Source organism: Pagrus major, chromosome 21 (assembly GCF_040436345.1).
Source record: "Pagrus major chromosome 21, Pma_NU_1.0".
Lineage (NCBI taxonomy): Eukaryota > Metazoa > Chordata > Actinopteri > Spariformes > Sparidae > Pagrus > Pagrus major.
In genome coordinates, this window is record NC_133235.1 from 14860160 (window position 1) to 14879148 (window position 18989).

At 39.5% G+C, this 18989-nt stretch overlaps 1 protein-coding gene across 1 annotated transcript; it reads left to right on the plus strand.

Moving 5' to 3' along the window:
• The first annotated feature begins 15330 nt into the window (after window positions 1–15330).
• On the plus strand, window positions 15331–18344 carry best4 (bestrophin 4). The gene is made up of 9 exons (XM_073491653.1): window positions 15331–15482; window positions 15565–15665; window positions 15739–15972; window positions 16902–17056; window positions 17173–17250; window positions 17391–17543; window positions 17628–17708; window positions 17808–17962; window positions 18074–18344. The coding sequence occupies exons 1-9, from the start codon at window positions 15331–15333 to the stop codon at window positions 18342–18344; spliced, it is 1380 nt and encodes a 459-aa protein (XP_073347754.1).
• The last annotated feature ends 645 nt before the right edge of the window (window positions 18345–18989 follow it).

Sequence of the window (18989 nt, forward strand, 5' to 3'; positions counted from 1 at the left end):
TAGCTGCACAATATGTAACACTCTGCCATGAAACTAGAGACACACACAAACACACACACACAGGGTATACTATATAAATGTATATATACTTTTTCTTTTCTTTCTTTTCTTTCTTTTAATTGTATATATTTGATTCTATGAGTTGTATTTGTTTTGTTCTGTTCATTGATTGATGCTTTGGCAACATTGTTGTTAAAACTTTCATGCCAATAAAGCGAATTTGAATTGAATTGAATTGATAGAGATATAGATGGATAGAGAGATAGATAGAGATAGAGATATAGAGATATAGAGATAGAGATAGAGATAGAGATGGATAGAGAGATAGATAGAGATAGAGATAGAGATAGAGATGGATAGAGAGATAGATAGAGATAGAGATAGAGATAGAGATGGATAGAGAGATAGATAGAGATATAGAGATATAGAGATAGATAGAGATAGAGATGGGTAGAGAGATAGATAGAGATAGAGATAGAGATGGATAGAGAGATAGATAGAGATAGAGATATAGAGATAGAGATGGATAGAGAGATAGATAGAGATAGAGATGGATAGAGAGAGATAGAGATAGATATATAGAGATAGAGATGGATAGAGAGATAGATAGAGATAGAGATATAGAGATATATATAGAGAGATATATTTCAATTACACAAATAATAATGTTTAGTTTTCTGTTGGCTGTTTCCACTGATGGAATGTAACCAAGTACATTTACTCAAGTACTGAACTTCAGTACAATATTGAGATGCTTGTACTTTACTTGAGTATTTTAATTTTCTTCTGTTTTATTCTTCCACTCTTTTGGAGGCAAACATTGTACTTTTTACTCCACTACACATATTTGATTACTTTAGTTACTAGTTACTTTGCAGAGCTCAAATTATTAATTTAATCTGATTAATTACTGATAATCAATAATCTGAGACGATACACTGTACTTTTGAGACTTAAGTACATTTAATATCAGATCCTATAATACTTTTACTCAAGTACTGTTCATCCGGCTTGGAGAGTTTGATGCAGAGCTCCTTCAGCCACCAGGGGGCGCTCTGCGGTCACAGCTCTGCAGCAGGTCAGATCACCTCAGTGCTGAACTGTGTGAGGATCTGATCTGTCTGTGCAGCCGCAGATAAACACGCTTTAACTTAACTGTGTGTTTTAATAAACAGCATTAACACCCTCCCACACACACACACACACACACACACACACACACACACACACTGAGTGGAAGTCGTATTTCCACATTCCTCTGGGAGGGAGGGAGACACACCCTCTGATCCGGAGGAGGAGAGCCTCAGCCCGGACAGTTGATGGGATGCAGAGAGGAGAAACACACCGCAGCCGCCGCTGTGTGATGTTTGGATCCTCGAGCAGAGTCTCAGAGAGCAACAGGAGGTAAGACAGCACACTTCATTTACATCTGACAACACACTTCATTTACATCTGACAACACACTTCATCTACATCTGACAACACACTTCATCTACATCTGAGCTGCTGTTTCATGTCTCTAACAGCGTCATGTTCACACTCTTTCTGTAGGTTGTTAGCATATTTGATCGGAATTAAATCATCCACACAGCCACACAGGATGTTTGAGTCATGTTGGTTTATATCATGAAAGTATGTTATTATGGTGTGTGTGTGTGCAGGGACGTAGCCAGATACTGATCAATACATGGGCACAGCACAACAAGACCCCCCAATGTAACCCCACCCCTCTAAAAAAAAATTAGACCAGACTGCAAAAATGTACATACAATCAGTGATGGAATGTAACTAAGTACATTTACTCAAGTACTGTACTTCAAGTATGTATACTTTACTGGAACATTTCCATTTTCACTCTGCTTTAATGCATTTTGGAGGCAAACACTTTTTACCTGACTACATTTATTTGATACATTTAGTTAATAGTTAATTAATTAATTAATTTTATCGGCAATAGATGTATCTACACTTTTACTTTTACTTTTACTTGTTTTGATACTTACGTACATGTAATGTCAGACTTTTACTCGAGTCCTGTTTGTATGGATGACTCACTTTTACCAGTTTGATCACGCTATCTTTACTTTTATTCAAGAATGACTTTTGGGTACTTTTTAGCTTTGTAATTAAGTGTAACTTTGAGGTACTTGTTCTTTGCTTAAGTTTTTAATCTTGAGGTACTTGCACTGTACTTGAATATTTCCATTGTTCTGCTACTTTATACTTTTATTCCACTACATTGGATATATGTGGCATATATTGTACTTTTCACTCACTGCATTCATTTGGTTAATTTAGTTACTAGTTACTTTGCTAATTACATTCTGCATCAGAACCAAAGTAGTACATTTCTTAATTTATTTGACCAGTAATCAAAAAAACAAACAAAAAAACACTGATTCTGATACTGCAAGTGCTGAATATTGGATGAGACCAGGCTCTTAAATGGTTGACCGATAGCAGACATATACTACATACATGTAAATAGTAAATATACTGTATATCTAACTGACTCTTACTTTTACTTTAAGACTTTTACTTGAGTACTATTTGTATGGGTGACTTTCACTTTTACTAATTTTATCACGATATCTTTACATTTACTCAAGTATGACTTTTCGGTACTTTTTTAAGTACTGTAATTAGGTGTCATTTTGAGGTATTTGTACTTTACTTCCATTTTCTGCTACTGTATACTTCCAGTTCAGTACATTTTGGAGGCAAATACTGTACTTTCTACTCCACTACATTTATTCGCTAACTTTAGTTACTAGTTACTTTGCAGATTGTATTCTGCATTTACTTAGTGGTAAAATGTAACTAAGTACTTTTACTCAAGCACTGTACTTAAGTACAGTTTTGAGGTACTTTCTTGTGCTTTACGTGTGTATTCCTTTTTTCTGCTGTTTACTTACTACAACTCAACCACACCTTGGAGGCTAATATTCTACTTTTTACTCAATAGAGGTGGATATGAAGGACTTTAACTCTTACTGAAGTAATATTTTAACATGATCAAGTATGACTTTTGTGCACTTTTTACATCAAAGCAATGAAATCTTGTTTTAAACACCTCCCCAAACTTAATTAACTACTGAATAATTTGCACATATCTGCACATTTTAATGATATTAAGTATGAAGAAACAACAGGATCAGCCTTTGCAACACCACAACTTACACTAAACAGCTTCATTAAATTCCCCTCTGTGTCGCCCAGTGAAGCTGCAGCTGCAGCCCTGATTTAATATACAAATGTTTTATGATGAAGAATTGTATGAAAGGAGAATGGAGAGCATTATTTCAGAGGAAGCTCTGCTGCCAGAGAGGATGTAGCAGCACACATTGTTAGCGAGTGAGATCATCCATGTTCTCCAGATTTAAACCGAGCTCCTCTCACTGGGCTCTCACACCCAGAGAGGAGACGATCCATGAAATCCTTCTGTTTGGATGAAGAGCCGTGACTCTCTGCAAAGGTCAAACTGTGTCTGCTTTGTGTAACTCCAAAATCCAAAGATCAACTCATCATTAACGCAATATTTAGAGTGCTTACTTGACACAAATCTGCAGAAAGCCTCAGCAGTGAGTCGACTCTAACCTTTAGACTGTGTGTTATCAGACTGAGATGGGAGTTTGACTCTTCAGGTGTTATCTGAACTGGTGAATTCATAGAATTAACAACACATACAAAAGGCTGACTTCATCCCAGTTTTGCCCCAAGGAAGGTGTGAAACTTACATCCAAATTTAAGCAAATTATTTCATGAAACCACCACCTGTGTTCCTTTTCCTCTTCAGAGAGATCGAGTTTTGAATATATCGTCTGTCGATGGTTATCAGCAAGAACAAAAGCTTTTTACAGTGCAGCTTGCAAATAATCACAGATTAAGGACTTGAAATGCTGTGTGGTGTGAATAAACGCACTTCACATGGTCAAAATGTAAGATTAAAGTTTGAGGTTAACAAAGACACTATCGCAAACCTCTTACCTGAAAGATTCTGTATTGTTTTTTATTGCTCATTCAACATTATTAATCTCTATTCTAACTGATTGTTAAGGGTGCTTTGTTAATATATTTCACCCGACATGACCTACTGACGAGCAAACAGACTTTTTTCTCTCATCTTTTCTGGAGGAGTTAAGAATAAATCACAGATTTTTAATGAAGTTTCCCTCCAGAAATGATCCGAACATCATCACAGAATAAGTGAATTTTAAAGCTGTCATAATTAATCTTTTCATATTAAAGCAGCTACAAGGAAATTTGATTTTTTGTCGAGTCTGGCGGCCCCTGTGGACAAAAGCGGTATGAGCAACACCGCCTCCTGTCATAAATATCCTTATCTGGCTGGGTGTGGCCACAGATAGTGAAGATAATCCTGATATCTAAAAATGAAGTATTAATAAGTACTAATCAGGCCTGGAATTTCATCATTTTAGGGGCAAGGCCACTTGGCCTTTCGTGTTGTCAATTATTGTAGGGCACAAAGGCCAAAAGCCAGGGCAGCAAGGCCATAAAATAAAACAATGATTTTAAGTCCACGTCCATAATGAATTTAATTTAAGGACTAAGAATGTATAAATATCTGTGAAATGAATACATAAAACAAGCTCAGGCAAGAACTTTTCAACTTTCAACTATTTAGGGTTAGGGTTAGACAGCAAGCTAGCAAGCGTTTGTTGACAAAAATGTTACAGGCTGAGGCTAAGGTCGGCATGTTAAACACTGGGTCAACGTTGTAGCGATATACTGTACAAGCAACGACTTTTTCCTCCTCCTCAGACCCAACGTCTCGGTCACGCGGACGCTGGGGGTGCATTTGATGAAGTCTCCTGGTTAGCCAGTGATAGATTGCTGTCAAACTGTCATTGTAGCCCGCCCGAGCGGTTCATGCCAGGCTCGAATCGAACCTACCACTGGTGATGTACGCATCGTCTCATTTGATGTTGCCAGAATGTCATAAAAAGACGCATTTTTTTCCGCAAAAGATGCCGGTGTTCAAGGCCATGTTGACAGGGAAGAGGCAGAGGAGAAAACTGCAAAATCAACTAGGGCAGTGCGGGCGGGGCATCAAGGCCACTGTGGCCTTAGGGCAGATATTTTTTTCAGGGGCACAAGGCCAAATCGCGAGGGCACGAGGGCCATGGCCCTCATGGCCCTCGTGAAATTCCTGCGCTGGTACTAATTATACATATATGATAGTACTGTGTAAAAATAATCCAACTCCTCTTATATCATTTCATCTGCATCAATCCAGCAGCAGGCAGATCTAAAAACTGACAGCATGCTACATGTCCAGCAGACAAACAGAGTTAGCAACTAGCTGGTGAACACAGTGAAGCTATTAGCAGCTAAAGTGCTACATAAACAGAAGAAGGAGATCATTTTGTACTTACATTCATAGGTGGACACGTACACAACTTCAAGTGAATGCTAATGTTGCTCTGTGTCTGCTGGATGTTTCACCCATATACATGCATTATATGAACTTAAAAAGTGATGTTACATCAATGTTGTGTTTGCAGCTTGTCTCTGCTGCCCCCAAGTGGCCAAAGATCCAGTCTTTGCAGCTTTAAGGAACGCGCTTTAGCCCGGGAAGCCTTAAAGTAGCATATAAAGCATGAAGTTATGGTTTAAAGGCCCTTAAAAAAAACCATTATAATACTATGGTGCTCAGTATTAACTGTTTCTGCTTTAACCCCTTTTAACTGTTTTTTAATGACAGGGTGATTTGTTTCATCTGTACTTGGCCTGGCTTTGTCGTAATAGATGGTGGAGATCAAAACTTCCATAACTCTATGCTCTGATTTTCATCTCAAGATCGTTATTTCATGCTATTGTCACTGTAGTGGACTGTGGCATTAGAGGTTCTCTGTTCCAACCTTTATTCAGATATGGTTGTTGTTGCTAATGCTAACCAACCAGGTATTCTTATATTTATTCCAAACAAAATGCTTTTCTGCTGCTAGAAACGTGAAACTGTATCATCTTCTCATCGGATTTTTAAATCAAGACTGAAAATCCTTTTTTTTTTTTGCCGTTTTATTGTTTGTTTGTGATCTTTATGAGAAGCACCACTTGATGGGATGACACCATAAACTTAAAAATAGTTTTTTCAGTCCGCCACTAAAATATTGTAGCAACTACTAGATATGTTGAAAGTTTGTACAGACATTAATGTCCCCATCACTTTCATTATGTCAAGTTTAATCTCTTGATAAATCAGTTAATTGTCAGAAAATGTCAGAAAACAATTAATATTGTCCGTTATAATTTCCCAGAGCCCTGACGACATCTTCAAACTTCATGTTTTGATAGAATATCAGTCCGTAATCTAAAGATATTCATTTTCCTATAACATTTTCCGTAACGATTAATAAGTGAGGTTTCTGTGTGATCTGGAGGTCTAGATGATCACATATACACTCAAACAGGCCTTGTACGCTCCAGCTGACGACGGTGGTCCTGCTTAAACCCTCCTCTGGTGATGAATCGGCCCTGTTGTTGGGGAGTTAGCACATTCCTGCCTCCTCACTGTAGAGCAGCTTTCAGCTCTATTGTGGTGGGTGAGGAAGTCTGATGTCACAACCAAACACACTCCCTCTCTTTCTGTCTCTTCCTGCCTGCTTCACGTGTAAGTCTTTTTAAAAAAAAAAACAAAAAAAAAAAAAAACACAGGCCTTGTTTATGTCGACCACATATGCTTTTAAGTTCAGGCAACGTCACCAAGTACACAGGAGTTTTAGGGAAGTGACCAGCAATTAGTTTTCTTATGTCTCCAGGAGCAGGGTTTCCCAAATGTTGTCATGTCACGTACTCCCAACGAGACACACGGTAGGAGTGAAACCTGAGTTTAAAATAGTCATAGAGCGGTAATTTCTTCTAAATTACAGTGAATTTAAACAGTTATAGGTACCGTCGTAAACCTCGTAATTTATGTTGTGCTCTACTGTGTTTTGATGTCTGCTTTTTTGTTTTGTGCGTGTGTTCCTTTTAATTTTTCAATGAAAGTCAGCTTTGTAGTTATGTCTGGCACATTTTTTTCTAGGTCCATGCAACTTTCTAGGTATATGTAAAACATATATGGTCCAAGTTATTGGCTCCATTTTTGCTACAACAAATATAATACTACAAAGAGTTCACCGCAAAATTTCAAGGCACACGGCTACATTAAGGTACTAAAGTTAAAGGTGCAATATGTAAGAATTTTAGTTGAAAACATAAAAAATGAACTCAAGTTATCAACAGAATGTGACGAAATAACGATGACAATGACGTCTGTGTATTGTGTTACAGAGATAACATCCCCCTGGTGCTACATGCACCCAGTACGGCTCGCTAGCTGCAGAGCTACCATAGCTAACTAGGTAACCACAGCTAAGTTACATTAAAATTAAGTCAGTTGAAAATGTAAAGGGACTACAACTTGTATTTTTATTTTACAACCCTGTGTTGTAGCATGACAAATAAATGATCCTTGAATCTTGAGCCTTGATCTGTTTCATTTTCCAGATTACAGGTCGGTTGTCTTTGCAACCAAAAAAGTTTTTAATCAGCATCAGAAAAAAAACAACGCATGTCCCCCTCAAGTGTATTTTATTCTATTTGTCTAACCTTTAATACTCCGTTTTAAAGATTTTATTTCTACAGTTTGAATCAGCTTCTGTGTTTTATACCTTGATGGTTGTATTAGATCGCTGACTCCGGCTTTCACTCAACTAAGTTTAAGTTTGTATTGTGGGGCAAAATCCCATCCTGAAGCAGGTCAAAGTGCTTTTCAACAGTAATAAAACACACACACGCACCTGTGACAACGAAAAAAAAAGGTTAAGTTGAGATGTCTGAAATATAGTGTGGATGAAGCTGTTAAAAGATGCAGGTTTATTAAATAACCTGGACCTTTGTACACCAGATTTGAGGAAGTTTCCAGTCTTGTTGAACGTGGCCCCAGCTTTACCTTCAGAGTAATGTTTGTATGAGTCCCGTCTGCCAATAAAAGGCACAGCCTTCACGTGAAAGTCATGGCAGCATCTGTTTCCTCTCCAACAGCCAAACACTGGACTCCTGATCCCTAGTGACCGGTGTCGCCATGCCAACTCCCAGGATCCTCACAGCAACCAGGAGTCCTCGGAGAAGTTGTTAGGCTTACAAGCCCGTTTACATCTGTGTGAGCCTACACTGTAAAGTGGATCTGCTCCAGTACTGAGAGAGAGAGAGACCAGGAGGCAGGTAGGGATGCCTGAGAAAGAAGCAGATGGCACCATTAAGGCGGTATGACATGATGAAGTCTCTTTTACTGTTTCTTTCTCTTTCAGAGATGGTTTGCCAGCGAGGTGCCCTGCTCTTTTTCATGTTGCTGGTGCAGACGGGACTTGTAGGTGGATGTGTGTGTCCAGCCGCCACCATTTTGTCCCAGTTTCCCCCTGAGGTTCCCGCTGACGTCTGCTGCTTGAACTACTCTGGCTCTGCCTTCAGCCACGTACACTGGTCTGTGTTTACCAATGAGACAAACATAGAGATACTGGACCTCTCCTTCTGTAATATCACTTCTGTTCATATGAGAGGCAAAGAGGCCTCTACATTGCAGCGGGTTTACTTAGGACATAACAGAATAATGACACTGCCAAAGGAGTTTCTGGCCCGCCAGCCCAGCCTGACGGAGGTGGATCTGAGCGGGAACCTGATTCAGGAGCTGCCTGAGGGTTTTCTTCAGGACTCAGATGGCGTCCAGAAGCTTTATCTGCAGGGAAACCAGCTACGCTTGCTGCCAGGCTCTGTGTTGCAGAAGCCAAGTCTGCACAGCCTGGAGCTGGATGGAAACCCCTGGGACTGCTCCTGTTTGCAACTGGAAGGACTGGAGGGAGGCAGGAAAGTTAACAGAACCACTGGGCTGCAGGATCTGGTGGGGAACTTGACCTGCGTGTCTCCCAGACACCTGGCCGGCAGGACTGTGTTGTCAGTGAGGCTTAGTGATGTGTGCCGCCCAGCCGGACTCACAGCACTCTTCATTGTGCTTCCTCTCATCATCCTCTCCGCCTTGGTGCTCTGCTGGTGCTGCGGGAGGAAGAGGAAGAAGAAAGAAACACCTATAAGCACCTCAAAAAAGAGAGCTTCAAGCTCCAGCTGCAATGGCCAGAAGAATCGCAAAAAGCAGCAACAAGCGACCGCTGAGCAGAAGAAAGCTGGACACTGTGTCAATGAGGGGATCCTGAAGAACCAGCTGCTGCTACGCCCGGCGTCCACCCTCCTGGGCAGCACCAGGGACATCTACGAAGAGGTGGAGATTAAGCTGGGCTCAGTGGAGTCTATTCCTAGAGTCTCCTCCCGCTGTTCCAGCTCCACAGAGGGGAGGCAGGGCTCCCAGGAGCCCAATGGGGCCAGCAAGGCCGAGCTGGACACAGTCAGTGTGACGGAAGTGATGAAAGACTCTGCTGACAGGGAGAAGGCTTACCTGACCCAGTCCACTGAATACTACAGCCTGGTGCCAGGTATCGAGCTGGAGGACTCAGACCACGGCGAGTATGAGAACGTCAACCTCTCGTGACACCATCATAAAGGAATATTTCGATATTTTGGGAAATACGCTTTTGTTTTTTTATGAGAATAAGATGAGAAGATCTGCACCAAACTGAACTCACACAGTCGATTAGCTTCAGATTTGCTTACGAGTTTCTGAATGTTAAACTACAAAATAACCAAACAATAACTAATTGTTGCTTATTTAGTTATGAATATCAAATGGTATAGTGATACTTAAGTTACACGAGGGCTTCAAGTGTGGAACTGGAGCCAGGGGAGAGTTTGACTGTCCTTGGACGTATCTGTGGTTTGCAGGAATGTTAACGGCTAACATTTCATCCTGGTGACTGGGCTGGGAGCTTTGGATCGCTGGGAGAAAGAGGTTTTCAGGCCTGGGGCTAGCTGGTTGGCATGCTAACAAAACATCAAAACTGTTATTTCTTTACATTCTTTGGATAATTGTAGTTATTTTTTTAAAGTTTTTAAACAATAATTCTTACAGATTGCACCTTTAAGTTATCAAATTTAGTTTTGGGGGGGCAGTTAGCCTAGCCTCGCTTAGCTATGCCATCTTCTCATCTAACTCTCGGAAAAAAAAGTGATGTAGCGTATTTCCCAAAATGTCAAATTGTTCCTTTAAAATGCACAAGAAAGAGAGAGTACGTGTCCGTGTGTATGTGTGTGTGTGTTACAGAAAAAGTGAGTTATCTATTGACACAGAGACGGCCTGGTCAGACCACTGTGGTATCACAATGTAAGAGGAAGTGATTTAATCCGGAGCTTTTCCTGTGGGACCTGCCTGAGGAACGCAGTGACGGTTTGAAAGGGAGGCCCCTTTTTTTCTCTCTGGAAAAAAAAAGTGATTTTAAAGACATGAAGACATTTATTCTTTTTAATGTTACAGTCCACTCTTCATGTTGCCGTCAGATATATGAGAAAGAACAGGACGTGTTTTTAATCACTGTGCTTACTTAGGTCAGGCAAGCTTTTGTACTCCTTAACCTCACCCAAGTGTAATTGTAAAACGCATTCCAGTTTGACTTTGAGATATAAATACTGCACACGGGATGTTAAAACTCCTTCACCTCAAGTTGCACATCCAGAAATGTAGGTGCTGAACAATGACTAATCCCATTGCAATGCTCACAGTTAATTCAATGTGAATTGTGGAATGTAAAGCTTGGACGTGAAGTCTAAATTTACATGTCATTGTTAAAGAAGGACAGATGCTTGCTCATGCTTTATGCTACATACTAAAGTGTGCATAAAGGTTGGAAAATGTCTGGCTGGTCAGATCTAAATGCTGGTTTAAGATAAAAATCTCTGTAGTGGCGGTTCAGTAAACTGAGATGCAGAGCGTTTCAACTCAACATAATGACACCGGAGAGGACATCACCTATACAAAAGACGACGCCGAACATCAGGGTCATCATGGAGGTGCAGGATGCAGACGCTTGATCGTTATCGAAGATGTGGAAAATGGGCTGACGTCACACTCTCACACATGCTGGTTTTGAATGCTAATTGGTTTATGCTCAGTCAGAGAGACACAGAGAGAGACTGGGTGCAGCTAAGGGTGTGGGACTTCCTGGAATTTAAAAAACTGTGGTGTATTTTCCAGAGAGCTTTTCGCATATTTTCCATCAAAGCTTTGTTTATCGACGTTGTAAGCCCGATACACAAACAGACAAATGAGTAAATGTTGCATTTTGTAATTTTGTACAGTTTCTGCACAGAGAAATAACATTATGTTGTCATGTCCTCTTTTTTTCTTTGATTTTAGGCAAACATTTTACCTGTGGGTAGCTTTATTTGATGATTAGCCTTATTGTTGCTATGCCTGTCAGATTTCCGACACATTAACAGTTTACAAAGATAATTGTGGCAATAGTTCATTCTGAGTTTTCAAACAATGGGTTGACAAGCCTGGCAACTTATTTCTAGCCGGCAACCATAGATTTTGCTGACTGAAATCTCTGGCAGACTTTATCAGCTTTAGCTAGCTGGGTTAGCTAATTAAGCTAACAATAGCGCTTTTACTTGGTTGAAAACACTCTCTCAGGCTGACCTTTTAATGTTTCATGCAAATTTTCTAAAATGAGAATCGTGAAAATGGGTCTTAATATGCACTTGATTATAATAATAATGCAAAAGAAGATACTACAGCTCAAAATGTCGCAGTCAAAAGTCAACGTTAGCTTACACACGTGTCCATATTTTCAAACAGTATGTTTCCACTTTTACCAGTATAAGAGAAAAGGTTTTCAGGATGAGGACTAACTGATATTTTTGGCAAACATAACATCTCAGGTAATGTTCCCCAAATCCATAAAAGGACAGTGCAGCTAACATTAGCTCAAAGCTTTGTTTATTGACATTGTAAGGTTAACTGCATTCAAAATGCTACAAGCCCAACAGACAAACAGTCAAATGAGTTTCATTCAGTAATTTTGTACAGTTTCTGCACAGTAATAACTATATATGACATTTAATGGAAGACAGAAAATATGAAAAATCCAAATCGTTCAAAATAAATATATATAAGACCTTGTTTTTGGTTCATGGTCAACATGTTCAGAAAGGATCTGGCCTCAGTATTTCTAAAATCCTGGCTACAGCTGTGATTGTGAAATTTGAAGTGAATTTAGGCCTTATGGAGTTTGATTGCTTTGTATCTTATCACAAATGTAAAAACTGCTGCAGTAACATCTACTAAATAACATAAAGTATCATAAATAATCACTCTGCTGAAACTAAATGAGTATACTGACATGATACTTTTAAAGAAAAGCACTGATTTTCATCACATCTTTATTGTGGCAGATGCACTATCTTGATTGTTTTTGTATGCAAAACATTTGAATATTGTGGAAAGAAAAATAAATGTTTTTTTCATGATTTCTGCCTCGGGATTATGTCTCATGATGACTAACGCCACAAACAAAGAAAAAACAAACTGTGTCATTAGCTTGCTGCATTTTTGAGAACATGCTCCAGATCTTTTCATTCATACTTTCTCCGCGGCCTCTCGGCTCTTTCTGCCCCGACAATGACCCAGGTCGGCCCCAGCTACCTGAAATCCCACTTTTCTTTTGAGCTCTAATTTCACTCACCGTGGGAAGTTGTAATTACCGCATTAGGTTACCCAAACGATCAGCACTGAGCTGCTCACTCTGTCCTGTTCTCAGAGGTCTGAGCCCCGACCAGTAGATCCAGTAGCTGAGGAAAGGAAACGACTGGGCAGAAACAGTTGCTGGGGGTGACCATGGATGCTAATCTGGGAGTGTATCTCATCTAAATCTAGATGACAGATCCACCACTGATTTACACAGGATGGAGACACAAACATAATAGTGGAAAATCCTTGTCAGTCAAGAAGAGAGATTGTTTCACATTATTTAAGCACAAAAGTAAGAACTGAAAGGAGAATTTCATCAGAACATGACAGATAAACAAAAGAAATCTCAGAAAAAAGTGTGCTGTACTAACAGCTAGATAGACGATTGGGCAGTCTTACATGCTATTGTATATGTCAGGTGTTCTTTTACTGTTTTCTGTCAATAAAAGAGTCTTTGGGTGTCTTTGTTTATGAGGTAAATACAGACTGGGAAGCCTCAGGGCTGAGGCCGACAGCCCTGCTGCACTTCATCAGGGCACCATCTAGTGACAGGAATGGAAACTACCATTAAAGACACTGAGAGGACGTTATTTTGATGAACACATGAATCTATTAGTAATAAATGAAATAAGCTAAAGTGAGATTCAGACAAAGAATAAGGGAAGTTCACAGTGGTCAGGGTGCTGATGGAGGATTGATGGCCTCGTAAATATCCTGTCTGTGGAGAGCAAACAGAGTCAGAGGATAAAACACGGCTGGAAAAAGAGAGTGTGATTTACAATGAGCTGCTGAAACGATGTGAAAAACAAACAAGTGAGCAGAGCAGGGCAGCCAATGACAAAGACTGAGAGGTGGGTGGGATGGACCCAGCTGACAGTCTGCCCGTCTGCATCACACTGTAAAGAGGTTTGGGCTGCTGTTATCACAGTCATTGATGGCCAGAACAGTAAATAACAGTGAGAAGCCTCTACTGGGCAATCAATCTGTGTGTGTTTTATTTGATTTCCTATGGCAGGGGCATTAGATTTACGTAACAGGTTCAAAGTACTTAGTTGATTTCTGTAGCATCTAGAAAAGTCTTGTTAACAGAGATAGTTAGAGAGTCTTCACCAAGACAGCAGCACCACATAAACAAATCATAGAACATAATAATAAATGTATAACACAGAGTTACACTGAAATAGATTCAATTTAAAGACAATAATCGAGATTCCGTCTAAAGAGGGTGAAACAAGACTTGTATTTTCACTCTTCTTCTCTATAGAGCTTTATTTTTCAGAGATCTACATGAAAAATAAAGGATAAGTACACCCAAAAAATGCAAATTTGAAAAAAAAAAGTAAAGTCTATAGTCTGCAAAACATTTCTGGAGCTTTACAGTAAAAGAGCGTTGCAGCATTCTCCTAAACAACTGAAGATGGGGACTTGTTTTAAAACGTAAACAACAACAACAACAACATAACATCAGGGGGAAGTAGGGGTGCTTAAACAAGGCATTATAAAAACCATCAATTGCTCAAAAACATGTGATTGGATCTCATTTCCTCCTTTATATGCAAATAAACACGTCCATTTTTACACAATAAATAAATAAATAAATTAAAGTATTATAACTGCCAATTTTAGGCCCAAATGATTAAGAATTCATTACAGTCAGATGACTGTAGTTGCTGTGGCTGCTCTGACATTTTTGCATCATGGTGTTCAAGTTTGCCGTCTGCTGTAGTGAAAAACTTCTCAAATTACTTTAAATTGTTAATAACTATTTGATTTAAGTTGTCTCGGCCACTCAAGTTAATACAACAAACATTAATGTTGCACACTATGTACTATGATGTCATTATGACTGACCTCTTAGCACCCCTGACTGTGATTGACTTCCTAGCTGCACATTGTGAATCAGACTCTCTTCCTAGCCACTACACTAGCTGCATGGCTAATTAAGCTAACTAGCTAACGGCAGCTACAGTTAGCGGTAACAAATTAGGGTAAACTTGTACATATGTGAGTTGGTTTATGTATGTATGAAATAGACAGTTACACATGTTTTACTTGTAATCTGGTTACTATATAAACAAACATGTATTATTATTATTATTATTATTATTATTATTATTATTAAGTTTGCTTTCATCATTTATCAGCTTAAAGGCTTTTTCACCATTATTGATTCTGACACTTTGTACCAAATGATTTATTGTATAATTTCTTATTTATCGATCATGAAAAAGAATAATTATAAATAAATTAAAGACTTTGTGAGGGGACACACAAACTACCTAATCAACTGTTATCATCTCCAAAGAATTTACCGAACAATAATCAATACTTATTAACATGTGAATGAAAATAAATCTACATACTTTGTTGACAGGTTGTTTCGTGCACTCTGTAACTGTAGGTGTGTTTCTCCTGGGCTTCAGGTTCCCAGGTAATAAATCTAGGATGTTAATTTATGGCAGCACAACAGAGAGGTTTAAATTCAGATCCAGAGAAGGAACTTTTCTCCTCAGGTCAGCAGGACTCGACACAAGACCAGGTGACACACCTGCCCTCACAGGTAAGACACATCTTTAGATATTTGTTATGAGATGGTTGTAATAATGTATCGACAGAAATTCCTTTAGATTTCTACATTATTTTCTAACATTTTACAGGATTTTCTGCCGTTAGGACGCAGAATAAACCCAGACATGACAGTTTCTTACACCCTCGAAGTGGCCAATGCGAGATTTGGCGGCTTCTCCAGGCTTCTGTTCAGGTGGAAGGGAAGCATCTACAGGCTGCTTTACAAAGAGCTGCTGGTGTTTTGTGGGCTTTATCTGTTTTTCAGTCTGTTTTACAGGTAAATGATTTTAATTCTTCAGTTTGCTGCAGCCTGATTGTGATTGTGGCCATCAGTTAAAGTTTTATTTTCCTCTCTGCAGGTTCATGCTTTCACCACGGCAGCAGGATCTGTTTGAGCGTGTCGCCCTTTACTGTGATCAGTTCACCAACACCAGCTTCATCCCAGTTCTGTTTGTACTGGGTGAGTCTGATTGAACTCAGTCCTGGCAAAATCTGAAGATGAGTCACCATGATTAATGCTTTTTTTGACACAGGTTTCTATGTGACCATGGCCTTTAATCGTTGGTGGGGTCAGTACACCAGCTTCCCGCTGCCTGACAACCTGATGATGGTGGTGTCTGGGAACGTCCACGGGACAGACGAGAGGGGTCGTCTGCTGCGACGAACGCTCATGAGATACGCAAACTTATCCTCAGTTCTTATTCTACGATCCATTAGCACAAGAGTCCTCAAGCGTTTCCCAACTCTGGAGCACATAGTGGAGGCTGGTAAGGAGAGAAATTGAACTTGTTAGGTTCATTTTAGTGGAGAATTTCCAAGACTTTTGTTTTACTTAAAATCAGAATATTGCTCTTTTTTTTTACAGAACTTCCCAAACACGTGAAGTTCTCATTAGTTATTTTGTACAACATAGTTTTGCTTGTATATGTACAAAACTTTCTGAGTTGCAAAAAAGAAGAAGCAGTTTAAGGAGCTATTAAAATGAGAGACAGTTTAACAAAACACACAGAGGGGGTGCCCTTTAACTGACTGATTTAAAGCAACAATATGCAACTTTCAGGAGAAAGATAATGATTAATGAGTTGAGTCACCAACATTGTGTGCCTGTATATGCAGGTCTTAAACATGGCATTTGACTTTTTCACATTGCCAGGAGACAAATTGGCCTGTCTGTTTTTCTTTTTTTGTGTGTGTCATCACGAACGCGCCAGAAAAACAGGAAACAGTTGAAAGTAGTAGATCATACACTTCATCAGACTAGAAGACATTAAAGTGTGTTTTAAAAAGTCTTACTCAATACAATTCTAAATAAGACAATAGACCATGGGGGTCTATTCTGGACTGAGACCCGTCCTCCATCCAAGTTTGGTGAAAATCCATCCGGTCGTTTTTGTGTAATCCTGCTGACAAACCAACAAACGGACATGGGTGAAAACGTGTGCTAGCATTATGAAAAGATTTTGAAAAAGACACATTTTGAGAATTGATTTAAAAGATGTTACTGATTCTGCAGCCTCAGATCTTCAGACAGGAGGTTTAAAGCTGAGAGGTCCTGACTGTAAAAGTCCAGTCACCATTAACAGGCTGGTTCATAGGGGAGCAGCAATCCAGCAATATTTATATTATAAAACTCTTCGTAACACAACTATCTCTTACGTGCATTCATGTGGTGCCAAACTGTCTCATCTCTGTGCAGGATTTATGACGACACAGGAGCTTAAACTTTTTGAGTCTCTTCACTCTGATTTCAACAAGTACTGGATGCCTCTGACTTGGTTCTCAAACCTGGCGTCCAGAGCGAGAGAGGAGGGTCGAGTGAGGGATGACATCGCTTTGAGACTACTGATGGATGTGAGAGTTTCTTTACACTTACTATACTTTATGTGAGAATGAGAAATATGCATTGTATACACATTCTGTTTAACTAATTGTATTTATAAATTGATAACATGGATTTTTACCTGCAGGAGCTGAATAAATACAGAGCCAAGTGCAGCCTCCTGTTCCACTATGACTGGATAAGCATCCCTCTGGTCTACACTCAGGTAGGATCAGGAGCTCGACGGCAGTGTTGTAAAAAGTATTATGTAATTTCATGGCCATTTATCTTCTTTATCTTTCACACTTTAATACAAAATAAATCCCAAATTCTTGAGACCTGATCACTGCCTTGTTTCTTCTTCAGGTGGTCACTGTTGCAGTTTACTCTTTCTTTGCCTTCTGCGTGATTGGCCGTCAATTTCTGAACCCTGAGAAGGGATACAAGGGTCACAATCTTGACATGTACGTCCCTGTTTTCACCCTGCTGCAGTTCTTCTTCTATGCTGGCTGGCTCAAGGTAAGTCAGATCCATGTTTCACGTGTACAAAATATATTTTGTTTCTATTTTGTCATGAAGGAGCATTCTGTTTCCACTCTGTAGGTGGGGGAGCTGATCATCAATCCATTTGGTGAGGACGATGACGACTTTGAAACCAACCAGCTGATTGATCGAAACATCGAGGTTGTCCCATCAAGATATCTCTACGATACAACACCTCGAAAAGCCCATAAAATGAGTGCTAACTGCAAGTCATTTTAAATCTGTCTCTCTGTCCTGCAGGTGTCAATGCTAGCTGTAGATGATATGTATCAGAACTTGGCTCCAATTGTGAAGGACAAGCACTGGGCGCAGAGACATTTCTCCATCCCTTACACTCTGTCGACAGCAGCAGAGACTCTCAGGCCGGCCTTCAGAGGCTCCACCTTTGACATGAGGTGACCTTGTTTTACTTTAAATGTTTCAGTGCCTTTTGTTGCTGCTGCACAGTCCAGTAAAATCACCACCACTGCAATTACTTGAGCTTAAAATGTCCGTCATATCTACAGGATGAGTGCAGAGGATCTTGAGATTCACCAGCCCGCAGACACTCCTGGAAAGAAACAGTATTTGCCTCTAAAGGGCTCTCTGGGCGATGGTCTCAATGGTCTTCTGCAGAGGGGCAAAGGTATCCTGCGAGGTGGGAGCCTCCCCTCTCTGATGGACGTCTCATCACACCAAAATGAGGAAGATGATGCTGATGCTGAGAATGACATTGATGCCAACAACTGCAATGAACAAGAAAAGGCCTTCATTCAAGTTGTAGTGGAACAAGTCTGATGAAAACTATTGTTTTACTCAGTGTGAATGAACCATTGCTTTTATTGTATAACATTTTTTTGATTAGAGACAACTGACGTAAGTTGTGAAATAAAACACATGTTCTTATTATGTACTGTATGTGTATATGAAAATGAATGTGACTATTCAATGCTAATTTATAATCAAGGAAATTCACATTTTGAGGGCTTTAAAATGACTTCCGAATGGTTCAGTCAGCCACATCTATCCTCCATGACTTGAATCATTCTGTTATACAACTTTATCAGCAGTACAAAGTACAAATCATAAACACGGTACTGTCCATAGACATAACAGCAGATGCATTGGTGCATGGGACCAGTCATTGATTTTATATATAGTCTGCAGAAAATGGTGAATGAAATGATCAAATGTGTTTTAGTAAAAGCAACGATATCAAAATCAAAGTAAAAGTCCTGCATTCAAAATTTGATATATATAAAAACAGTTTTATCAACAAAATATACTAAAAGTATCAAAATTAAAAGCACATTCTTGGATAACCATTGCTGATGCATTATATAAGCAGCTATTTCCTGCTGTAGCTGGTTGAGGTCGAGCTAATTTGGACTTCTTTACGTACTATAGTGTGCTTTAATCTACAATGATGCATCACATTTTAGT

Coding starts and splice junctions, on each gene's coding strand:
- best4 (XM_073491653.1), top strand. CDS start 15,331: ATGACAGTTTCTTACACCCTCGAAGTGGCCAATGCGAGATTTGGCGGC. Junction 15,666..15,738: donor CCCAGTTCTGTTTGTACTGG/GTGAGTCTGATT, acceptor TTTTTGACACAG/GTTTCTATGTGACCATGGCC. Junction 17,709..17,807: donor TGATTGATCGAAACATCGAG/GTTGTCCCATCA, acceptor TCTGTCCTGCAG/GTGTCAATGCTAGCTGTAGA.